Source organism: Anticarsia gemmatalis, chromosome 3 (assembly GCF_050436995.1).
Source record: "Anticarsia gemmatalis isolate Benzon Research Colony breed Stoneville strain chromosome 3, ilAntGemm2 primary, whole genome shotgun sequence".
Lineage (NCBI taxonomy): Eukaryota > Metazoa > Arthropoda > Insecta > Lepidoptera > Erebidae > Anticarsia > Anticarsia gemmatalis.
Window position 1 is genome coordinate 5,761,016 of NC_134747.1, and position 26,889 is coordinate 5,787,904.

General features: G+C 33.5%; 2 protein-coding genes across 3 annotated transcripts in view; both read left to right on the forward strand.

The window, feature by feature from the left end:
* The window catches only part of LOC142987310 (long-chain fatty acid transport protein 4-like), a 40,283-nt gene extending 38,514 nt beyond the window's left edge, over window positions 1-1,769 (forward strand). For both annotated transcript variants that reach the window (XM_076135984.1, XM_076135985.1), the window contains 2 exons: window positions 453-606; window positions 998-1,769. In XM_076135984.1, the coding sequence (XP_075992099.1) occupies window positions 453-606; window positions 998-1,155 (312 nt within the window). In that variant the 3' untranslated portion in view covers window positions 1,156-1,769. The remainder of the gene's footprint in view (window positions 1-452; window positions 607-997) is intronic.
* A 443-nt stretch (window positions 1,770-2,212) lies between these two features.
* Window positions 2,213-25,857, forward strand: LOC142987311 (long-chain fatty acid transport protein 4-like). Its single transcript, XM_076135986.1, has 12 exons — window positions 2,213-2,681; window positions 2,914-3,064; window positions 4,744-4,981; window positions 11,193-11,445; window positions 12,813-13,011; window positions 14,279-14,389; window positions 17,899-17,980; window positions 18,503-18,633; window positions 19,822-19,972; window positions 20,380-20,537; window positions 21,264-21,417; window positions 22,732-25,857. The coding sequence occupies exons 1-12, from the start codon at window positions 2,425-2,427 to the stop codon at window positions 22,890-22,892; spliced, it is 2,046 nt and encodes a 681-aa protein (XP_075992101.1). The 5' UTR covers window positions 2,213-2,424; the 3' UTR covers window positions 22,893-25,857.
* Window positions 25,858-26,889: the final 1,032 nt, after the last annotated feature.

Sequence of the window (26,889 nt, forward strand, 5' to 3'; positions counted from 1 at the left end):
TGAATAGGGGAGCTTAAGAGTAATACAGTTGGACCCTGTGACATAGTGGATTTTAAATTTGACGTAAAGTGGTATGAACTGTTAATCTGAACAAGATATGAATAAGTTGATTAAAAGCGATATTATCACTACAGGTTTTTTAAATTTTGCCAAAAAATAAGCTTGAGGTTAGGGTAAAACTAAAACCTTATATCCTATATATCTTGGTCTCCAGTTCAAGAATGGGGCTATATTTACCTCACTATCCACTAGCAGTAACTAAATAAAAGCCTTGACTAAGGTTTCATTCATGTATATTTTATTCGAACACAATCATTACAAATATACATATCAGTTCCCTTACATAACATGATTTGGATACCCTAATACTTATGTATGTAAATGATGTAATATTCAAATCGATGTATTCGATTATCGTAGCGCATTACATAATGAGGCTTGTGTTTTTCTAGATACCGAACACTGAAGGTCGAGCAGGCATGTGCGGAATAGTCGACACGGAGGGAACACTCGACTTGGACAAACTAGCTAAGGACGTTGCGAAAGACTTGCCGAAGTACGCGCGCCCCATATTTATTAGGGTTATGACTAGCGTCGATATGACTGGTGAGTTCTATCTTACTATTTTATTTATTTTAGGTACTATATTTATTACATAATTTGTAGCTACTTCCATCTATAAAAAAAAATTCACTTTTTTTAAGCTTACCTAAATAAAATAAAATAAATAAATTTAACCCATTAATGTCCCACTGCTGGGCAAGGGTCTCCTCCCGTAATGAGGGAGGGGTTAGGTTATTGGTTCTTTAAGCTTAGTAAGACTATATATTACAAGAACCTAAACACTAGCCATAGGTATCTATCATTTATTTTTTTGCTCGCAGTTAAATATTTTATGTGGTAAAGTTAAAATCTTTAGGGCTTTAGTAAAATTGGTTCTATAGCCAGATTAGAAATGAACTTGAAACTGTGGTAACCTTTGCAATTTTTGCTACAGGAACTTTCAAAATGAAGAAGGTGGACTTGCAGAAAGAAGGATACAACCCATCACTGGTCAAAGACAAGCTTTACTACATGGACGCGAAATCTGACAAGTATGTTCCTTTGGGTAACGAAGAATATGAGAAGATTGTGTCGGGGCAAATTAGACTGTGATTTTATTAAATTTTAATGGACAATGAAATTGTGCCTTTGCGTTATTGCAAATGTTACAAGACTATAAAATGACTTAGGTATAACTTTAAGTAATTACCTACCTAGGATATAATGTAAATTGTAATCATTAAGTAGAATTCAAAATTGGCGTATAAAATAGGTGCGTAGCACGGAGTGTTTCCTTCGCCTATCTACTTGTTCTGAGTTACTGAAGCGGTAGTCGATTGTACTATGAATCGATTATCGGAAGAACTGATTTTGATGAAGGAAAGTAAAATACATATTCAAAATGTGATCGATACATACAAAATTCCAGTTATTAATATTATGAAGACTTATTATTTTTTGTGTAGCTTTTAGCCTATTATTATAATAAGCTATGTTATTATGTGTAAGGTATTGATTCCTTTTGTACTCAGTTCTATTTTATTCTAGATCTTAAAGATCTATCTAGCTCAATTATTTTTAGACAACAGACAGAGAACATCAGTCTTTGATTTATTTAGTATGAAACTAATAATTTATTGTTTTGTAATGCTACACATTTTGTACTTTACTTTTAGGATTGTGTATTTAAGAATAGATGGTGTAAGTAATAAATGAAATTGAATTTACATTTTCGTATTATTAAATCAAGCCCATAAATTAACATAACATAAACGCAGAACTAAATATATTATACAGATCTATATTGAAAGAATAAAAAAATAAATAAAGTAGGTACTTAGGTAATTAATACTAAATTCAAGTTGGCGCTGATTTAACCAAAGGCCTTAGGTACTTTCAAACGTTTTGTTATGTTTGAGTCAAAAGCGTATTTCGGAACTAGTTTCCAGATAATTATTTCATTTTACATTTTAAATATACCAACATAAACAATTACTTATGCCTATCACCAATACTGATTATTAGAATACAACTTTTATTTTCGTAATGAAATAGATAGAGTCACACATGAAAAGTAAGCAACTATACGCAAATGTCAATCAGAAAAAATCAGATGACATTTGTGACAAACTTGCTCGAATTTGACAAAAAATTAAACGATGTTCATTGCGTATTCATAATAAAATGCTGAAACACAACTAAAGTCTAGTCTTTCATTGTAATGCTTACATAAATTTCTATGTAAAAGTTCTATTAATATAGTCCATGTACTGTTAAAAACTAAATACAACAAAATATTCAAAAATCATCCGTTGCAATTTCTCGAAATTAATTTGTTTAACAAGTCTTCGCACAGAGTGAAGAGAGCTGTCGATTGAATGAATGCAAGGTAGACAAGAGCGGCGGCGCTCCATAATCGCGGTGGGTCGTCGCTCAGTCGTTAAACGCGTTTCGTTGCGAAAGGCAGTCGCGATGGTGCTCGTATTGGCCGCTATTGCGGCGACCTGTGCCGCTTTGTGGATGTCCCAAGGATTATGTTGTATGCTCCTAGCTCTGCCAATATTTGGAATTGTTTACCTTCTTGTATTCCACGCAAGATGGTTTTACGTCGCCCTGATGACTGCTCCCCGAGATTTAAGGTAAGGGTGCTAAACTGGCACGTCATCGTAACAATTTTATAAACGACAATGTTCAACAAATGGGTACAATAAGTACAAATGGTTACAAAGTCATTTCAGTGATCTTTTGTCTCATAAAAAACTCACTCGAGTTTTGTTTACTTTATGTTTTGATGACCCATAATTGCAGTAGGTACTTAGTGACAGTAACTGTAAATCTTGGTGATTGATGTGTTGACTTGTTTTATTTTAGAGCTCTATATTCATACGTAAACATACTGTGGACAACTAGAACATATGCAAAAAGAAATCTATCCATACCAGATATATTTCATGATGTTGTGAATAGACATCCTGACAGACCGTGTTTCTTGTTCCAAGATGAAGTTTGGTCCTTCAAGGAGGTAAATATAGTTTCTGATCTAATATTATATTTTAAAATAATAATGAATGTTGATAAACCTCAGGTTAGATAGAACAATGCAACAGGTCAAAGTATTTTGTCATAACAATTACAATTCAAGTGCTGTACACACACAGGACATATTACCACACAGTGGAAACCCAAGTGTATAGTATGAAGAGTTTATATTCAATTACACTATGTTGCCAATTCTAGGTTTGAACAATCAGTTAGAAAGTGATTTACAGTTTAAAATTGCAAATCCACGAAAAGAGAAAGTTTTGTCTCTGGTCACCATGTGCTGCTATTAAAATACCAGCTATTATCAACTTTGTCACTTTTTGTTTTCTGTCAGTACAATAACTTTTTAAATGATTTACTGAATTTTTTATGTAAATTTTATGACCTCTTTTTCATATAATTACATCCATATTCTTTAAAACAATTGTTCGGAGATGTTGAATATGTAATTACTTTGTTATTGTACCTGGAAAACATATTCTTTATCAGTTGTATCTCCAAAGGTCAAATAATATTTAGGTATACAGAGGTCAGTTACCTGCACAAAGAACAAACAAACTGGGCTGACTAATATAAAATGATAAATAAAGAGATACTATAATGTGGATTTGATTGTTAACAAAGTTATAAGTAGGTCAAAGTACTACCACTCCAGACAATGTTTTTAGGTTGAATCTGTGTCCATTGTAATTATTTTTATGTAATAACTATTGTTTGAAAACTGAAATAAAGTAATTAGCAGAGCCAATATACCTACTATATTAATCACTTCGACTCAGTGTTAAAAACAAATTTTACTTTTATTTTGGACAGAACAATGGAAAATTTAAATACTCTGTAATAGAGAGCATAGTTCAAGATATTTACTTTTTTATAATATTCTAATTTTTTCCTTTTACTAAAGAATATGCTTAACATTTTTTAACTATTGCAAATTATTCAATAAACTCTTTTTAATAGTAATTTATTCAGGTAGGTCATACAATACTGATAATAATGACGCACTCACCTTAGACTTGCTATAAATAATATAATTATAAATTAGTGAAGACTGGAAAACAATATATTATCAACAATACCCTAAACTGTGTTATAAAGAACTCATTAGTGCGGGAAGCAAATTTTTTTCTGTAGTCTAATGTGTGTCAGCAATTTGTCCGTTTTATTTTTTATGAGATCAGATAACAAGAGCATCTCATTAAATACTTTTTTTTTAAAGATAAGACGTACAAACTTAACTACATTTATCACTTTTATCTTTATTTCTGTTTTTGTGTTATTTTGTGCGTTGGATATTGTCATACAAGAGTTTTACATTGACATTCAAGCTGCCTTGCCTTTATTTATCCTTTACCTTTGCAATACAACAAAGGGTATTTTTAATTCAACATAATTACGTTTATTTAAAAGGGTTCACATAAATAAGTGTTGAACATTAAAACTTGAACATGTAATTATTTTTTTGTTTGCCATTTGTGTTATCTGTATACCATCAAGGGAAAAACGAATATAATTATTTGTTTTTAATCTTAAGGAAATAAACAATTTAGAGAAGTAAATCAGAAACATATGCATTGAAAAATTTCTATAACTTAGGCCTAATGTATAAATTACTAATGCTTGTTGGAAAATTTGTACTAAAATATTACTGGTTTTTAGGTGGAAGATTTCAGTTTACGTGTAACAGCTGCTTTGAAAGCCAATGGTGTAAAGAAGGACAGTATTGTGGGGTTGATGATAAACAACTGTCCCCAACAGCCAGGACTCTGGCTGGGTAACTCTCGCCTCGGAGCTATAACTCCTCTTATCAATACGAACCAGAGAGGCAAGGCGCTCGTACACTCGATAAATGTCGCTAAGTGCGATGTGCTAATATTCTCCGATGAATACCAGTCAGGTAAGTTTTGATTAGCATGTACTATTGAAATTTGACAATGTTGCAATCGTTACTATAGTCTTAACACTATTATCACTGTTCTAAGAATCGGGGGTGCAATTGCTGGTAATTGGATGCAAAAAAAAGCTGATCCATATTTTTTTTTGCTCTGGTTGTTCTTTGTGTTAATTGTTAGTAAGTTTGAAATCCAAATTCAACAAGATTGCAACAAAAGATAATTGTAATTACTGAAATTAGCAACAAAAATCAAAGAAAAGACATTATTTTTTTAGTACAACAGCCATAATTCAGAATTCACAGAAATAATAAAATTATGACTTGCAAATCGACCTTTGTAAATGTTATAATGTAGTTTATGACATGTCCTATATGACTAAATGGTTTCAAAGGCCACTTTTATTCCACTCACTCCTTCCTTTTACTACACAAATAAAAACTAAAATAATTTAAGTAGGTTCTAGAAGCCAGAGAGACAACTTCTTGCGTATATAGTCAACACATATTTTCCTTAAACACAATCTATAGAATCCACTGACAAAATTATCATTATGTTGTCGTAGCTACTTCTTTATGAAAATCTCTCAATAACCAAGTAAATGCGCACTTGCGAGTATTAAAACTCACAGCAAAATAATTAAGAAACAATTGCGGGGTGTTTAAGTTCACCAAATAAAAGGCAAAAAGTATAATAATAGTACTTTTTGTGCCTTCTTCCTCTGCTTAGTATTCAGCTTGTTTAAACTTTGAATATACATGAATGTAGGGGTACCGTACATTTGCAAGTATTCCTCCATTATTTATATAAGAAATTAAATTAGCCACTTATACGCCTGGTCATGTGAATACTAATGTCTCATTATTTGGGTTTTTGGCGATCGAACTAACGACTAACGAAATCAAGTAAATAAGAATCATTAAGTTTGGTCTGCAGATCCCACGAAATAATATTCTCCGGCACATTACTCTCCTTTGTGTCGCGGGTAAATAGTGTAAACAGTCGTCATATTACACGTGTCGTGTATTTCATCAAATCGTATGAATGTAAATTTTAAATACTAGACTAATATTGTCAATATTGAGTCTCGGTTATACACCTACTAAGGAATTCTAATGAGCCTCAAAACTAATTACTATATTAGATGTAATTAGTAAAGTATTTTTTGTAACAAATGGCCATAAGTAGACGTATTGTACGTGTCACCGAGAGACTTCTAGTATTTTGTATCGTTAAATATTATTTGGCGTAGAAATCATCATGTAACTGCCGACCAAATGTGAGACTTAAAACTCACTTGTCGTAAAATTTTACTATAAAAATCTCTCAGCTTTATATTATTAGATACTACAGCGTACTACTATACTGTACTTCTTTATTTAGACTATATACATACATAACATTACGACAATCGTACCTGAAGGTGTTAGCAAAGTTGTACTAACGCTTTGCTAATAATGTCAATATTAGTCCCATGTAATATCTGGCGAGCATATGGCCAATTTTTAAACTATGCCTTAAAATATATGCAAAAGTAAATACGAATACTTAATCGAAGTATTCTATTGTTTTACAAACAAGTCAGTGAATAATGAACCTTGAACTGATGTGTAAAGCCGTCTGATAGCGCGAGTTTATACTGATATCATATGTCTGCTGATGTTATGAAAACGAGGAATTCTTTGTATGTAACATTATACTATAGTTTGTGATTAATTATAACCTCTATAGTTTGCTTGTACTTACGAATGTAAAAAATAAGAAAGTAATTTAGTTACGCTTTCACGGATTAACTAATTACGCGATTAAGATAAAATTTTAAAGAACGATAGCTTTTGTCCCATCTAGAATTAGATATAAAATTCTGCATGAGCTTAGCTTTCAATAGTTAATAAAAATAAAAGAAAAAAATAAGTAACCAGTTATAAAATAATGATATTTTTAAATCCCTCAAAAAACAATGCATCAAAAAATTGCCGATTGCGCTTCAAGTATGTATATCTTGCACACAAATTACAATATAGTTTTAATATGTTCTTCATAAAAATACTCGTATTTGTCCTCTATCGTTGAAGTAAAAATCTAATAATCCTCAGCCGGGTTGAACAAACCGGTTGGCCTCTGTATATAAACAAATTTCGTAATTCGTTTAGAAGTATTATCATGAGGTCACGGTTATGGTGACACTTGACAAGATCGTTTAGATATGTATTGTGTGTCGTCGCACTAATACGGATACGATCGTACTATTCAGTGAAGGAGGCTCTCGTCTCAAATTTAATATCAGACAGAATTATTGGGAACTGCGTAAATAATGTAGCCTACCTAAGTAAAAATGTGTGATTGCATTACTTATGGGACTTGAAACGTAAATAATATAAACTTATTGTAGTTCTTTTAATAACTTGTGTGCGCTATTCAATATTACGATAGCAAAGAGATGAGATATAATACTTAGTCCGTAAGCCAGGCGCTAATTTTCGTCAGTCATTTCCTCTCAGTCGATAATTCGTAAAATGCTTCAGAGAGTCGCATTATGACGCGTTGTAAACGTCAGCTGCGGCTCCGAGGGTGGGTTGAGCAGTGGCAAGCGCCCAAACACGTAAAAATAAAAAAAAAATTTAGTCATTTCCTCCCGATTGAAAACTCGATCAAATTAAAGTTAAACCAATATTTCGAAGAAATAAAATCGTCAGCTGGTTATACAGTGGTGGATTATACGTCAGCTGGTCACGCAAAGATGTAAAAAAAAAAAAAAAGTTTAGTGATTTCCTCTCAAACGAAAATTTATCAGATGATAGTTTATGTATTGTTTTTAATAAATAAATTAGTCAGCTGGCTGTATGTAGGTGGAATGTTTGTCAGCTGATGACCTTAAGGTGTAACGTAGGAGCAAAGTAAATGTATCAGCTGACGTGTTTTCCCCCAACATACTGCCAGCTGATTGTTTTAATTACTTACAGGATCATGTCAACAATTAGTACAACTATTTTTTTTCGGGAGGAAATGACGTACTTAAAGTTATTCAACATTATAGTCCGTAAGCCAGGCGCTAATTTTCGTCAGTTATTTCCTCTCAGTCGATAATTCGTAAAATGCCAGAGAGTCGCATTATGACGCGTTGTAAACGTCAGCTGCGGCTCCGAGTGTGGATTGAGCAGCGGCAGCCGCCCACGCACGTAATAAAAAAAAAATTTTTAGTCATTTCTTCCCGATTAAAATCATGATCAAATTAAAGTTAAACCACTATTTCGAAGAAATAAAATCGTCAGCTGGTTATACAGTGGTGGATTATACGTCAGCTGGTCACGCAAAGATGTAAAAAAAAATAATAAGTTTAGTGATTTCCTCTCAAACGAAAATTTATCAGATGATAGTTTATGTATTGTTATTAATAAATAAATAAGTCAGCTGGCTGTATGTAGGTGGAATGTTTGTCAGCTGATGACCTTAAGATGTAACGTAGGAGCAAAGTAAATGTATCAGCTGACGTGTTTTCCCCCAACATACTGCCAGCTGATTGTTTTTATTACTTACAGGATCATGTCAACAATTAGTACAACTATTTTTTTTCGGGAGGAAATGACGTACATAAAGTTATTCAACATTATATTTAATGTGCAAACTAAAATGTAAGATTCTCTGGCAATGTTTCAATGAAATATTTTTTTTTATGGGAACTACGATTTTTAAGAATAGAAATAAATAAATACTTTGCTGAGCTAATCAATTAATTTATAATTTTTCAATATTGAAATTAATAATGCTTAAGATTTAATAAAAAAAGTTATTTAATTATGTTTGGTAATTTAATCATTTTCATTTTCGCTTCTGCTCATCTCACTTTCCTCTCTTTTATTTACTAGCACGTATAATACTTCAAAACCCAGAACTATACCTAGCCTTGGGTGAGGATAGATATGCCCGAACTGGTACAACTAAAATAATATACGAGTTACCACCGTAAGGGGCGATGGAGGGATATTTGGGGACAGACAATAAATCTAAGAGAAGTGTGGCCACATGGTGGAATATTTTTACCTCACTTTTTCACACACTCTCATCTAAGTACACTAAAAACAGCAAAGTGGAGGGAAAAATATCCCACGATCTGGCCACACTGCATGCGAGTAACAGGTTAGATACAATATACTATACACGTCTAAACGCAGCTTAATAACTTAATATTCAATCGAAACATTGCCAGAGAATCTTACATTTTAGTTTGCACATTAAATATAATGTTGAATAACTTTATGTACGTCATTTCCTCCCGAAAAAAATAGTTGTACTAATTGTTGACATGATCCTGTAAGTAATAAAAACAATCAGCTGGCAGTATGTTGGGGGAAAACACGTCAGCTGATACATTTACTTTGCTCCTACGTTACACCTTGAGGTCATCAGCTGACAAACATTCCACCTACATACAGCCAGCTGACTTATTTATTTATTAAAAACAATACATAAACTATCATCTGATAAATTTTCTTTTGAGAGGAAATCACTAAACTTATTATTTTTTTTTACATCTTTGCGTGACCAGCTGACGTATAATCCACCACTGTATAACCAGCTGACGATTTTATTTCTTCGAAATATTGGTTTGACTTTAATTTGATCAACATTTTAATCGGGAAGAAATGACTAAATTTTTTTTTTATTTTTACGTGTTTGGGCGGCTGCCGCTGCTCAATCCACACTCGGAGCCGCAGCTGACGTTTACAACGCGTCATAATGCGACTCTCTGGCATTTTACGAATTATCGACTGAGAGGAAATAACTGACGAAAATTAGCGCCTGGCTTACGGACTATAATGTTGAATAACTTTAAGTACGTCATTTCCTCCCGAAAAAAAATAGTTGTACTAATTGTTGACATGATCCTGTAAGTAATTAAAACAATCAGCTGGCAGTATGTTGGGGGAAAACACGTCAGCTGATACATTTACTTTGCTCCTACGTTACACCTTAAGGTCATCAGCTGACAAACATTCCACCTACATACAGCCAGCTGACTAATTTATTTATTAAAAACAATACATAAACTATCATCTGATAAATTTTCGTTTGAGAGGAAATCACTAAACTTTTTTTTTTTTTTTACATCTTTGCGTGACCAGCTGACGTATAATCCACCACTGTATAACCAGCTGACGATTTTATTTCTTCGAAATATTGGTTTAACTTTAATTTGATCAAGTTTTCAATCGGGAGGAAATGACTAAATTTTTTTTTATTTTTACGTGTTTGGGCGCTTGCCACTGCTCAACCCACCCTCGGAGCCGCAGCTGACGTTTACAACGCGTCATAATGCGACTCTCTGAAGCATTTTACGAATTATCGGCTGAGAGGAAATTGGTCGTGAAAATCTGTCACTGGCTTACGGACTAACTTGGGTACAATGAAAATCTAAATCCGCTTTACATTGTTATATACTATAGCTATTTATATTTTACAAAATAATTTCACAGAAGTAACTACCATATAACCAATTGAATTAACACATATTTTGGGAGGTAAGATTTGAATTCTGGAAAATATAGTTAACATGCGTTACCGAACTCGTCAACTAAATATTGAAGATATAGAGTAAAAATAAGCAGTAAGATAGTACAGGTTTTTAATAATGAAACAGATAACCCTACTAATAAGGAACTTGTATAGGATGTAGCTCTTACGTAATAAAACGGAAGTAATGTTCAAATTACCCAACAAATATGTAGGTTAGTGGTTCTATCGGTTAGACTAACGACACTACATGACACCTATTAACACGTATAATTACGCCACGATCGCTTTACATAGAGTCCTTCGTAGACAATGTTACAACGTGAATTAATAGGGCACTATTATTTAAAAGTAAATTTAAATTGTAACGATGTGACGTAAAGACGCATTAGTTCATTGTTGAAGAAATGTTTAAATGAAGCGTTGTAGTTGAAATCGATCGTGAGTCAGATTTTTTGGATAATATTCTTTAGAATTGAAATAAATCTAGTAATTGTGAATGAATATAACTTAGTTCAGTATTAAACAAGGGCACAGATTATGTTGAACCTAACAAAGTAAATTGCAAAATGAGGCTTGCATAAAGTGCAGCAGTGTATCAAATCTTTAAGTGCAAGCGGTTTACAGCTTTTCCTGTCGACATGGTTCTTCTAGACATACGACTAAACAACTGCCTGTTTTAATAACTATTCTTTGATATTTCAGCCGTCCAAGACGTAGTGGGTGAGCTAAATCCAGGATTAAAACTGTTCAAGTTCACACATAGGCCCTTGAACACCTCTAACCCGAAGGTCGAAAGCAGTGGCGATGGCATTACAGACTTCACCAACGTTTTGGAGAACACACCACCAGCACCTTGGACCATGGGTCTTGGCGATGGTTTCCAAGGAAGACTTCTATACATTTATACCTCCGGAACAACTGGATTACCTAAAGCAGCCGTCATTTCAAACGCTAGGTAAGAAATTTAATATAATTTGTACGTCATTACGCTCATTATATTCGACCTCGCGTTTTGAAAACACGAAAAGCAGGTCAATTATACAAATGATGCTGGGTAACAAATTACTTGGATTTTTGTGACACTGTAGCGCAATGTTATAAAATTATATTCTCAAATATAAAGTTCATTGACCTTCCCCACAATTTCGTTCTCTATCGATCTACGGTACGTTTTTGAAAAGTGAAGTCTTCTAAATTCTTTCTTCCCGTTAAATGAAGGAAGAGGATGGACGCAAGGACGCTTGTCGGTACACAGCGATTCAAATGTATGGAAGATGTGCCATCCTGTAATCTATTTGTCACAGTAATAAACTAAACGTGATAGTGAGAGGTCACTTGTGTGAAGTTGCGTGTGACTATGAGTGGAACGATCGTTTTAGTACATACATACATACATACGTACATAACTTCACGCCTGTTTTATCCGGAGATGAAGGCAGGGTTGTATGAAATATACTCACGTTTTGCTTATTACAATGTTACTCCCTTGCGATAGGGGGCATGCTTATTGCCATATACGGAGCACGTCGAGACCATATATAGATCAGAAAATCGGGAATCGGACCCGAGACCTCGTGGTCACCAATCGCATCTACGATCTCGTTCACTAGCGATACACTAGACCAAAGAGGTAGTCTTCACTACTCAAAAATAGCTGTATCGAACCAGATGAAATGACATTCACGCCATAAGAAAAGTAGGATTAGCATTCAGAATGTCATTTACTTTATCCATTGCCTTGTCTTGACTTTGTATGCTTATCGCGAATTTAATTAGCAGTTACGTTACGTAGAAAGTCTGTTTTAGAATTTAATTAGCGTGTTTGATATACAATGTACTTATTATACATTTGTAAAAGAAGCATTTATAATATAAAAGTGGCATTTGCTGCATAGGTAAACACCGTTATCCTTTAGTTGTCTTTGAAATGAGTAATTTTTGGTTTCCATGAATGCCACGGGTGCTGCCACTAACTTTTAAATTGTTGACTATCAATCATGAGAAAAATGAAAGGGAAAGGACTAGAAAATTGCTGTGAGTTAGAAACTGTTATTGAACAAGTCAATAATATATTAATTATGTACGCCACTACTATTGGTCGTGGGTTCGATTCCCACACGGAACAAATATTTGTGCAATCCACAACAAGTTGTTTTGGGTCTGGTTGTTTTTGTGTTTGTAAACGACCCCGTGACACAAGAGCAGTTTTTAGTGCGGGAGTTGGTCTTTTTAAAAACAAAACAACAAACAAAATCAATTTCGGCAGTTGTTAAACGCAGACAATGTATACAGTAACTAAAGAATATTTTTGTACCATTTCAGATTCGTATTCCTAACAGCCGGCCTCCATTTCATGGGCCTAAGACCTACAGACAGGCTCTACTGTCCTCTACCACTGTACCACACTGCAGGAGGTGTTATAAGCGTCGGCCAGGCACTGCTATTCGGCTGTACGGTCATAATAAAGGCGAAATTCTCCGCTTCGCAGTACTTCCCAGATTGCGCCAAATATAATGCCACGGTGAGTGAACATTGAAAATAATTAGACGGATTGTGTTTTTTCTTTACAGTTGCATAGAAACAATGCTGTTTGCACGTAACACGTGTATCATTAAAAAGATTTTATTATCCCTGGACAAACTAGTTTCTTGCACATATGAGCCTTTATAATTGAAATTAGACTTAGTGGTCAAAGCATTAGAATTTTCTGAGGTTTAAAGCTACAGGGATTATATTTAATTATATTATAGTCCAGTTACTTAGTTGGCAGCTTTGCATGCTACGTTTGGGGCTAACGAAGGTATACAACATTCAGAATTTAGAACATCGGTGACAGGCTTTGTGCAGCCGACGGTGGCCTGCCTAATACATCTAGATAATTTCGGAAACACACAGAAGTATTACTTACAATTTAGATAATCGTCATCATCGTACATAATTGTCCATTCCCAGGGTCTTTACTAAGTTGTCGAACAACAATACCTAGCAGCCTGTAGGCCTGTTAATGGTAATAAGGTATTTAAAAAGATACATCACTGTAGCAACGTGATCGTATTGAATGTAGCTGTATTAATACGCTTCTAAGAAAATCAACCATAAAATACAAAGTACTTAATACTAAAGTTATGATTTACGATCTTCCTTATAGCAAAAAAACATCAATAGTGACCATAAGAGTAGCGTTTATGCTCATTACATTGTGCAGATGAATGTATGTGTCTCATTTAATTGCAGTTGCGATTATGCACTTAGCATCAGGTGTTAAGATAACACGCTATTACGGTAACAGTACATAACTTTACGGTTTTACATTCTGTTATTAATGTACCGCTATTTTAATTGTAGTCTTTATATTTTAAAAAGAAAACTCTCGATCTAAGAAAAAGTTATCTGTATAGTGTTTTTTACATTTGCAGTTACCATTTTTCAAGATTGATCGGAGAATTTTTGTTTTGATATTCATATTTTTTTTAATTATTGCGTATTATTGTCATATTATGCCCAGCAGATGTAAAAGCTATCAAAGATGACGATGATGGTTGTCATATTCTCAGAGATTGTACGTTTTGTGCCATCACAGATGCCCATTTGTCTATATGTCTGTATGGCCCACATGTCTATAGGTCCATATCAATTCTTCTTATTATATCGTTGGGAAAGATTCACACTAAAGTTCACTCTGTTATTTTTTGCCTTGATTTGTATGTCCTGCACAAGACTTCATTACCGTAGCCGTGTATAGAGAACCAGAGAAAATTGTATTAATTTACTGATTATTTGGTTCTCAGGGTGCTCACTACATAGGCGAGATGTGCCGGTACATCCTCGCTACGCCGCCGTCGCCCGCAGACAGTCAGCACAACGTTCGCGTCATATACGGCAATGGACTACGACTACAGGCAAGTTTACATACAATTATAGTATCTACTTTCTTCTTTAAGTGGCTGTAGATTGTAAATTTCTTAATCAATGGGGTGCATAAAATAGGTTGTCGATTAATAATGAACGTTCTAATATTGAACAGTTTTTTGTACCCCTAACTTAACTAGAAAATCTTTTAGAAGGAATATGTGGACCTTTTTGAAACTGATATCCAGTTTATGACTAAGACAAATGATTGTACCTCGTCCCATTGCTGGGAAAAAATCTAACCTTGACGAAAAGCCTATTGCTCTGCGAACTTTACATTCGTTGAAAAATTTCAGATAAACAAGTTATACCTAACCCTAAATGTAATATCGAAAAAGGCGGGCGTTTATGCATTTGCAATGTAACATGTGCCTTTTCAAAACTGGACACTCAATGTCTGGTTGCTTGAAAGAGAATAAATGACTGGGTATTTATGTACCTATACTTAATGGTTTTCATTAGTTTTTTTGTATTTCACTTGGCATTGACGTAGACACAGAAATTCATTACATTATTCATTTTGAGACATATATATTGCGTCACGTTTCCTAGTATTATTTTTGCAAAATATTATCTATAGTAACAAAAACAAAACACTTTTCCTTCAAGTAGTGGTAATTGTTATTAATTATAATAATGTTCAAGTGATAAATTCTTTATATAATTATATTAATTATGTAACAGGTTAAAGTTCAGATATACGCTAAAAAATAAGATTTTTCATTATTATTTTCAATAATATTAACCCGTCACTACTGAATCTCTATACAATACTATACATATATGAACGGGTTATGCGATCCAGCATGCGTTTACGACACAGCATGATGAAGGAACCTTCCCATTTGAATCCAGTCATAGCTTTGTGGAAATTTCTTCATGAGCATAATTTTGCCATAGACCATGATTTTAAACCAACGACATTTCTACCTTGCCGGCAATTATTCAAGCCAATTAACGCATAATTCGTCTCCTAGATTAAAGTGGATATTATTAGTAAATTACAAAGCGATTTTAAACTATCAAGACTTCTACTGTGAACGGGTCTTATACTCGATTTAAATCACCTTATTTGACTGAACTACTAATATAAATGGTATATCTGCTCTTTGAACATTGAAAACTAATTCATGTTGTGGATTTTACTTCGGTACTAGTTATTATTAGTTCTAACTAATTTAGGGTTGCCATATCTTAAATTTGGAAAACCGGACAAGACGCGTAAAACCCCGGATTTTAGAGTCCGAAAGCCGGACATGTCAACAAGAAGAGCAACCGCGACGGGATGAGTGGGGGAACGGTGAATATACTTGGTTCGCCAAAATTTTGAAACCTTCCCCGGATGCCCTCTAAACTAGGACAAATCCGGGGAAACCCGGACGGATGGCAACCCTAAACTAATTCAATATACGACTTACTAGTATTATTTAGCGATCCATTGTAAATTCCATAGTAGTAATTAGCATTGACTGAATAGTGACGCGTCACGCTACCTATGTAAATACATACGATCAATAAATGTGATATACATGGAAAAAATATATATGAAACTACTATGAACATGAAATCTATAGTGTTTAAGTAATTTTTTGTACAAAGAGGTATTGAATATTTATTCGAAGTCTGATTCAATACTGTACTTAAAAACTCAGCCATGAGATGTCAGTCTTGTGTTAGAAGTTACGAATAGAATCTTTTTGTTAAAAAACGACCGTGAGACTACTTGACTGCTCGCGTAGAATTAGAGTAACGTAACGATTATTGTATTAAGAATATAGTATTTAGTCATATTTTGTTGATATTCATGTTTTGTAATACTGGCTTCATACACTTTAAATTTTCTACCTGCACGTTTGGCGTAGTGGTTAAAGTGGTCACCTTACCGCAATAACTGTAGCGCCACATGTGGTGGATAACGGGACAAATCTTTGAGTGATGAGTTTTTGTTCTGAGCCTGATTGTCAAATTATCTATATAAGAATGTATTTTGAAGTATATGAGCATGTATATCAGCTATTTGGTTACCATAGTACAAGCTCTGCTTAGTTGGATATCAGATGTCCATGTGTGAGTTATCCAATGATATTTATTATTATTTACACCTATCTACTTAACATGGGTTTACCATACCCTCACCGTTTGTTCAATAATTTTTAAATAACTCCGTTTTTTGTATGTATGACGTGTGCCGGTCCAAAATTAAATCATATCAATATTAATGACATGTAAAGCATTGAAATCAAATTCTGGCAAGTGACCCTAGCGCTCTCGGTGATTAAGTAAAAGTCAGGTCATCCAGGCTTTATTTTAAAACCTTTTGTATTTATGATATTAAAATAAAGAATTACCATTCAATATTGTTGTATGCTAATTCGACGTCATTGACAACTCAGGCATTGGTCATAAGATCAGGTTTTTAAAATAACCTATATTATTATTTTTTTAAGTTACTAGCTGACCCGCGCAACTTCGCTTGCGTCACATAAGAGATAATAGGACATAATTTTCCCCGTTTTTGTAACATTTTTCGTTGCTACTCCGCTCCTAATAACCGTAGCGTGATGTTATACTCCTTCCTCGATAAATGGTCTATCTAACACTGAAATATTTTTTCAAATCGGCCCAGTAGTTCCTGAGATTAGCGCGTTCAAACAAACAAACAATCAAACAAACAAACTCTTCAGCTTTATAATATTAGTATAGATATAGAGCCGTGTTCAAGTGACACAGGGTTAAATATTAGATACTATTATTATATCAAAAAGTAATAAATCATGTCATTTAATATGTCAGAACATAATTTTATTATAACAAATTGATCTTATCTTCGCCCACATTAATTATAGTTAATTAAGTTCATACAGGAGACTTATAAATAGAATTAAGATTATTTCACGAGCCAACTTTCCTTCTGTTATATTACATTTAAATTAAGTTCTAAAGTGAATGCAATAATATTATTTAAGTTGCTTACATTGGAATTGCGAACATAAAAAATTTAATTACTATATATGATTTTTTTATATTTTATTCTATTATACATAGTTTATTTTACATTTTAAATTTAAATATATAATCTTCTTAATCTTACGTATGCATATATAATATGTATAAAAGTATATCTCAGACAACAAAGGCAATAAAATATTTTTATAGAGATGAGAATAGTAACTTTCAGAGAATACTACCTACAATATAAATATTATAGTTAACAAGAAACAGTATAATAATAATCAAATCAAAAATCTTCACTACAATATTAAAATATGACAAATAAATTGCCTTTAGCTATGACAAATTAGGTGTTAAAAGCAAGTAAGTACGTAATTATATACAAAAACAATTGCCAATAAATTAACGTCCAGCATTATTATCTTTGAAATTATGAAAGTAATAAAATAATATTATATTTGGAAAACAATTATATTGTCATTTCATTAAATGTACATAATACTTTTATTTATTTTAAAAATTAATGTGCGTATTTTTTTAATTTCAGATTTGGGACGAGTTCATCAAAAGATTCAACATTAAACAGGTTCTCGAATTTTATGGCGCCACTGAGGGAAATGCTAATATCGGTAAATATTTATTCATTTTAAAAACTACGGTTAAATATAACTGATTTAACTTATGAATATATAGGATCTATCATTTTTATAAATTAGTTAAAAGTAACATTTTCAATACTTTAAGCCTCTTATTCATAAAAATATATGAAGTTATGAAAGGCTTATAAAGAGTTTTGTTTCTTTCACTCCTTAGCGAAATGAAAAAGAGAAAACATATTTTAGTAGTTTTATAACTAAAATAGGTATATAGTGTGTTTATGAATAAGAGGGTAACTTTTTTATAAATCATCTGTTATAGGTGATGATATTTAGAAGGGCGTATAAATTACACACGCGTTTCGTTTAAACCATTTCTCTTATTATAATTCGAAACTTTACAACTGTTCTGCTAGATATTATCTCAGTAAAGTCTCCTTAAGTCCACGAATTTAAATAAATTGTTTAATTTAGGGAAATCAGACTTACATGTCTAAATGTACAATATATTAACAGTCCATCATACTATAAGAAGAAATTAATTCTTAATTACAGCCAACACAGACGGCACGCCGGGAGCCATCGGTTTTGTATCGCGGATATTCCCCAACGTGTACCCCATCGCTATCATCAAAGTCGATCAGGAGACAGGCGAGCCTGTGAGAAACGGCCTGGGACTGTGTCAGGTAATAACAATTATCTTGTACTAAATGGCAAACGTATAAACTTTCATACCATATTTTTGTCCATTAAGGTTTTTTGGAAACAAAAGTTAACCTTTCTCTCTTTTCTCCCCGGATCTTCAACTATGGCCATATACTAAATTGATTAATTTCACTGAAATCCGTACAATGGTTTAACCGTGAAAGCGTAACAGATTTTAGCATTATTATGAGATATTTAATAAGCTGAAAACAAGAGTAAAAGATAGGTTACAGTGGAGGGCTGTAGAGAAGACCGTTGCCCGAGAACCGAGGGAAATATATATATATAGGCTTGATATAATAATAGATTATTTCACGGGTTTTAATGTGATATTTCTATAATTCAATTAAATATATGTCAGTGAGTAAAGGCTTATAGCAAAACAAAACATTTCACAACGATTTAACTAGTCCGATCACATCGTTTATTGGTAAGGCAGTAAAGTAAGCAAACATCACTATTGACACAAGATCGTTCAATATTAATTCTTTAGCACGTGAACGCTAGTTATAGTGCGATAAATACTAACATAGTTCATAGAACTTAGTCGTTATTGTGAATTATTCAATAACGTACATGCCGAAGTCACGTGTTACCTATTAAAAAAAGTGTCTTTGAAATGATAGCGTTTGAAAGCGTACAGATCCTACTACTTACACAGTTTTTTTTATTTCGTTCTTGCCCAAATTCATAACGTGAAGAGAAAGTTTATAGAACATGCTATAATAATATTGTAAGCGGTGCACGATTCGGAGTTGCGGTTTTAACATGGACTTAGCTTGAAATTACTGTTTAAGATTATGCTTCTATGATTAATGTTTATTGCAGAAAAAAAACTTCCGTCATTATATTGCGTGTGTGGCTTCATATTTTAAATACTGGTCCGATTTAGGTAACATAGCTAGAGTTTACATAAACTGATTATCCGAGCCCCTCATAAAAGTCAATGTACATATGTGAGATAGTCCCCCCACCCCTGGTTAAAACTTATCTATTATTATTATATCAATCTATTATCTATTATGGTTATATTATAATGTATACAATTAAAATATAATATAATATTATTACTCATACTACCACAAATTTGTTTTTTTAACCATTTGTTGACTGGTAGAGAATGCCTTGATGAAATAAGTCCGCCTAGTCTCTAATATTTGTCCCTCCAGCTAGCGGCGCCGAACGAGCCGGGCGTATTCATCGGTAAGATCCAAGCGCACAACCCGGCGCGCCAGTACCTCGGCTACGTGGACAAGGCCGCCTCCGAGAAGAAGGTCGTCAACAATGTGTTCCAGTATGGAGACGCTGCCTTTATTTCTGGTGAGTTAACTGTCTTTGTAGCAATGTATTAGGCTCTAGAACTTGTTGGTAGTATTTGAATGACGAGGTTAACTTTGGTATGCTTGTAGCTTGAACCGAGTGAGTGATTTTACTATAAAATGCCTTACGAGTTTGGTCTAATAGGCATGAACGAACTCATTTCTTAGGGAGTCAAATTATCTTGTGCAAGCTTGCTATCTGTATAGTAGATACAAGCCTAAAATATTTGCTGGTTGGGGTCACAAAAATTTGTGACAAGCTTGTAATATAGAGAGCATCGCATTATAGAGAGCTAGAAGGAAAGAAGGAGACTTAACTGTAGGACATTTATTTATAAGAAAAATGAGGTCACATTATGAAACTAGATGATAAAACATTTGAATCTAAAACTACCATATCTGTTACAGGTGACATTCTGGTAGCGGATGAGTTCGGCTACTTGTTCTTCCGCGACCGTACGGGCGATACGTTCAGATGGAGAGGAGAGAACGTATCCACTACCGAGGTGGAGGCCGCTATATCCAGGGTCGCTGAACATAGAGACGCTGTCGTCTATGGTGTACTGGTATGTAAATTTTTATTGGATAACCTTATAAGATACAATTATTAGATATCGATGGTTATTATTCAAGTAACAGATTATTTTATGGCTTCAAATGACATAATTAGTTGAATGGAAAGATATACTTTACTAGTTTCTTGATGATTTTAAAATTGCGGCATTATTATCCTACACTCTACTTTGATAAAGTAGTTTTAGTCTTTCATTTTCTTCATAGTGTAATCTAACTGTGTTGTGTTTAAGTTTAGCAAAAATATATCCATTAATATGTTCTCAGAGTTTCGTCATAGCCTTTACATAATAGGTCGGGGAAAAAGTCTTTTCGCATTATAGTATGTATGAACTTGTAATATTTTTTTTCTCTACACAAAAAAGCTCGATATTTGGGTACCTCACGAGCTCATTAAAAGATAACTAATGAACCATGTACTCATTTGTGATTCTTGAAGCCAAAGAGATTTTATTACAAGTTCATACATACTATAATGCGAAAAGACTTTTTCTCTAACCTAATATAATGCAACTATCAAGACAACAAAGTCTATCAAATACTTTTCATTCCACACTCAGTTGTCAGCACTAACAATGTAATATTGACAAGTACAAGACAACATAGTAAACAAACAAACTCTTGCCAACAAAACTATCATTGAATGAACGTACAAACATATAATTAAATTGTCAAGTATCCAACATTACACAATGATAGTACAATGCCCACGTGTCCAGGTGCCAAACACTGAGGGGCGGGCAGGCATGTGCGGTATTGTCGATGTCAACGGCTCGCTGGACCTCGACAAACTGGCCCAGGATCTAGCGAGAGACCTCCCCGTGTATGCACGACCTGTGTTTATACGAGTCTTGAATAGTATGGATATGACGGGTGAGTTTTTATTTTGTTTTTTTTTTATTTATCTATCTACTAGCTGACCCGCGCAACTTCGTTTGCGTCACATAAGAGAGAATGGGTCATAATTTTCCCCGTTTTTGTAACATTTTTTACTGGTACTCTGCTCCTATCGGTTGTAGTGTGATGATATATAGCCTATAGCTTTCTTCGATAAATGGGCTATCTAACATTGAAATCAAATTTTTCAAATCGGACCAGTAGTTCCTGAGATTAGCGCGTTCAAACAAACAAACAAACGAACAAACTCTTCAGCTTTATAATATTAGTATAGATCTAAACCGCTAAACTGAAGTGGGAGTGGGCCATGTTTCGCGCATGCATCCGGAGAGATGGGCGAGGCTGGTGATACTGGACACCACACGATGGACATCGTTGTCGAGGCCGACCACGACGTAGGTGGCATGATGATCTAACGGCATTTTCGGGTCCATCGTGGCGGAATATGGCGCAAGATAGACAGTTATGGAAGGAAAGAGGGGAGACCTTTGCCCAGCAGTGGGAAACATAAAGGGCTAATAAAAAAAATAAAAAAAACTATCTATCATCGCATGGTTAGTGATCAACCTAGTGTCAAAGTTGTTTAAGCCGCCCAAAAGGTCTTTGACATGGCTTAACGACTGTTATCTTAGTTGACAACAACCGGGACCGACTTTTTACGTGCCCTCCGAAGCACGGAGACGCTCAGTTCAAATACCATTATGCGGCCACCCATCTAAATAATGACCGCGCCAACGGTTGCTTAACCCACAGATCGTTTACCGACCAGTGAGCACTACTGGCTATGAGCGCCTCATTATTTGATTATTCATAAACTATGCTTTGGGGATCACAGTAAGAACGAATGTATATGGTCGAAAATAATAATTGACTGCCAGCAATTAATAACAAGCCTATGCGTTTATCTGTCAGTGAATAAGGACCAGTCAGAGAAATACATTCGATTTGCTAGCATTCATCAAGAAATAATTAGTGCAATACTTGCTAACAAAACGGGACCTTTTCTGAAATTATCGGTATTTTTCCTAATGCAAGACCATTCCCTAAAACTATACTTTTTTTTAACAAATACAGACAGCTTTCCACTTCATATGTCAATGAACATAATATTCAGTTTAAATGATCTCTTAAAAATTACCAATATCCTGTTTAATAAACTTTAACAGTTTTTACTTCACGTAAAAATTGCTAAGGAATTGCTTCACGCAAACTCGTATTTAACCCGAGAATCTCATCGGAAATAATTAACGATTTATTGATCCTATAATAAATACTTTTTTTAATCCACAGGTACGTTTAAAATGAAGAAGACTGATCTACAAAAGGAAGCGTTCGACCCAAAGTTGGCAAAGGACGATAAATTGTATTACTTAGATCTGAAGCAAAACCGCTACCTGCCTCTACATGAGGAGGAGTATGATAAAATCGTTAGTGGAAAGATTAGGCTGTGATGTAATAGAATCTGTCGTCGTTGTTATAGTTTATAGTTCAAATGACATGCAATGTCTTAAGTGTTCATCCAACAGTTATATTTTAACTCAGTCACGAACAAAAATATGTATACAACACGATTGAAACTGCACGTTTCGCGCAGTTAAAAGCGGTCACCTCAATAATCGTAGCATGTGGTGACTTCGAATCCCACCCGGGAACTCGGGATGTTTTTGTGATGGGTCGTTAATTTATCTATATAAGTATGAATTGCCCTGCAGCGGGACAAAAATGGGTTAAATAAAAACGATGTATTTAGAAGTTTATATGTATGATTATCACTGTGTACTTTTTGTATAAAAACTACAATTAAATTCTTGCTATTGGCTACTAATAAATACGCCGTTATGGTACAAGTTATGGTAGGCTACTTCAGAGTTGATGAACAAAATTAAATTCTAGAAATTTATTTAAAAAATGTTGAAAATGTGACTGTGTATACATATTTTTGCTTTTGACTGTATCAACATCTATGTAAGTGTTCAGCAGTTTCTTTTTCTTAATATAATCATCATTAGATTACTACGAGAGAGTTATAGAAGTCTGGTGGTGTTTCAATTCCTTTGACACAATTTAAATGGTACAGTTAGCAGCGAAAATCGTTCAACTTATTTATATTTTCAGAACAACAAAAGCGAACATATCTGTCATGTTTATTTTTAATTAATGTTTGATTTGTTGCTGACTGTACTGGCTAATATTTCCACGGGACGACAATACGTTCTCATATAAAATATGTATTTATAAGCATTTATTCATGTTAGTGAATTTAGAACAATTTCTACTAACTGTTTACACGTTATAATCAAAATGGTGGTTAGAACCTCGTTAAAAATCTTGACGACTATAAAGTGAATAAAAATAATACAAATCGAGTTTTAAAGTTGATGTTAAAAAGCTTGTAGCATCCCCTTCAGGCAATTTTAAATGTATGTATTTATTTTTTCATTTTGCAAGGCATGAGCGGGTATTTTTTGGATATTTATAATAAAAATAACATTGAGGCATAGTTTTATCTTGTATCTAATGTATATTGTACGTCAGAAATACGTGTACACTGTCACATTTTTAATTGTACTTTTTGTTTGAAATACTTATTTCATTATTACTATTGGTCAACCAACAATACGCAGTGATTGTAAAATTGCTTTCAAATTAATATACAGTAGTTATTATACTATTTTCATTAATATAAATGCTTTCAAAACTTTCGCGTTGCAACAACAGCATTTCACTTTGGAATACCCGACGTTTCGGCGTGTAAATTCACATGTACATGTAAAAATTATTTTGAAAATATGACAGTGTATACATATTTTGACATTTATTGTACCTAGGGGAATTTATTAGCAAAATGTTTGTAGCTTAGATAAAAATCATGAATTTATTGTGAGTATTTATGGACTGATGTGGCAGACTGTTGTAGGGACATTTTGTTTGCTTTATACCCTAAATCTATAACGTCTTGAGCTTATATTGTAATAACGTGAAGTAACTATCACTATCAATATGACTATCTAAATATATTTTCTGTATAAAAAATCTATTTTTCTGTGTTGTTTTGTTCAAAATGATTATAAGTTTTATGTGCAGTTAAATTTATCAACGTATAACTCAATCCTATGTCTAATGTAATGTATTTAAATCTTGATCTTATCTTATTTTTTATTAATTGACATTTATTTGCAATACTTTATCATCAATATAGAAATGACCGAACTATCATGAGCCCTTAAATCAAGCATTCATTATTGCGAAATACGATCAAATATAAACAGTTAATTTTTAATGAACTGTGATCAAAATGTTTAGGGCAGCTAATGAAGGCTAAATTACCTAGTTCATAGGTTCCTAAAGAAAGCGATACTGTCCCCTAGAGAGCACTAAAGTTTTTCGCAGGGAGCGGCAACGGCTCCAAAAACAAACAATAGATAAAAAATAATTTAAAATAGTTTTTTAATTATTATGTAAAGAAAGCGCTGGATATTTTTGTCTTGTAAAAAGAGCAGTTGTCTACTAAAGGTTAGGAACCTATGCTCTTGTAAATCGTTTTAAATATGAAGTCACCTAAATGTAAGCGCAAAATCAATGCTTTTCATAAGTAAAGTACTTAAATAACTGAGACATAACGCTATAATTAAGGTGTTGGAATATTTCTAATCAAATTTGTTATTCGTTATACATCATACTATAGAAGTGAGATCTCACTTGGTTATTTTTGTTTGCGTATTCGTATTGGTGTCTCTTTCACTCACATGACCAATTATAGAGACAAAATTTATTTGTAATCACGCCTTTTTTCATATAGGTAGGTAGGGACCAAAGATCGCCACTTGGTATGATCCTTACAAACTACCCTGCTTAATTCTCAGCTAGACATCTTGTCATACAGGACCACCGGTTCCGAGTACTTGGTATATTTAAACAGTAGCTCGATTCTCTACTGCTATCGACTACCCACAACCGGCTAGCTATAAAAAATGTGCACTAAAATCTGTTTAGCGCCTCTACCGGTCTCTGTAAGAACTATTTTGGCAGTACATTTTAAATGTCAAATTCTCGATACTCTACAGTACCGACTTTAAAGAATTGCGCTACTAATAACCAAGTGTAGTCTCACTATAATAAGTTAGCATTAGTATTGTTACAATGTTATTCATTTTTTAATCAAAAACCAAGAATTCTCATTATTTTTTATAATGTTTTTGTATAAAATGTGAATACTAAACACTTTACTATACATACTTGCCTCTTTTATATTTTATTTTATTTGTACAATCTCAAAAAATGTCAGTCTGTTATTAAGACTGAGAGTTGGTTTGTTTTTCCTTTCGTGTCCTTGTTATTGATAAGGTTATTTAAAGGTATGGGATATGTTGGAAAAACTACATTAAATGTATATTTTCATACAAATTCTTTGGTTTTATTGATCTTATTATTTACAGCCATTTCTAGTATAGGTATTACAGTAACGGACCTGCTCTTTTCGTACTTTCCTAACTCGAAATAATGGATACAGAGATAATTATTATGCCAGAAATTGAGAATCGCCTCCTTTTTTTGAATTCGGTTAAATATGGGGATTATAACTTTTGCGGATAATTCCTGGCCACTACAAAAATATGTTATACTTACTTGGATTGCAAGATACACAGGAAAAAATAATTTCTCAGTTAATTTGGAAGAGATTTTTTATTAATTACTAAGTGGTCCACTATCATTGACAAATATTACTAAAGCCTATTGAAGACGAAGGCATGATATGTGTTCGCAGATAACTCCGTAAAATTATATCTGAATGTAACTCTTACGCAAATCCAATAAGAGAATCCTACTGTAAAAGAATGCCACATGTAAACCCAGGCCGCTTTTGTATATGACTAATCGGAGAGGGCGTTGATCGGCGCAAACGTTTATTTTATCATTCGGAATACTAAAAGATCTTAATCAATTATTTATATTTATCTTTACATTGTTAGTTAGTTATGACTAATTGTCTGAAGTTCTCAAAACAATTAAATACACTTACAACAAAACAAAGAATAATCCGATGTTTAACTATAAAGATTATTTTTTCAATAGGTACATAATAGCCCCTAAAAGCAGAGGCTTAATCTTTTTCCACGATAATATAATTTGCGGGTAGCAAGCTTATAATCATTAACATAAACGATGTTTTATAATTATCTTTTGTATCTAAAATTCGCGTTAGTTAGTATGTTGGTGTCCTTAGTTTGAGAATCAGTAATGTGGTCTTAATAAAATGATTTCCTTCCTTCCGCAGATGCCACGTCCGTGTGTAATAAATATTAATAATTCATTAATCCCGAACGTGAGCAGTGTCTTGAGAAAGCACATGCCTCGCGCTGCGCCAACTGTCATCGACTTATTGCCGGCGGGCCGCAACGTGGACTTGCCTTGGGTAAAATTGTGGAACCTTCATTCAAATTACAAACC

What these genes read in the sequence shown, in the direction of transcription:
- LOC142987311 (XM_076135986.1), top strand. Translation starts at nt 2,425, where the DNA reads ATGCAAGGTAGACAAGAGCGGCGGCGCTCCATAATCGCGGTGGGTCGT. An exon ending in CTCCGATGAATACCAGTCAG is followed by an intron (nt 4,982 to 11,192) that starts GTAAGTTTTGAT and finishes TTGATATTTCAG; the next exon opens with CCGTCCAAGACGTAGTGGGT. An exon ending in CTGTCGTCTATGGTGTACTG is followed by an intron (nt 20,538 to 21,263) that starts GTATGTAAATTT and finishes CCACGTGTCCAG; the next exon opens with GTGCCAAACACTGAGGGGCG.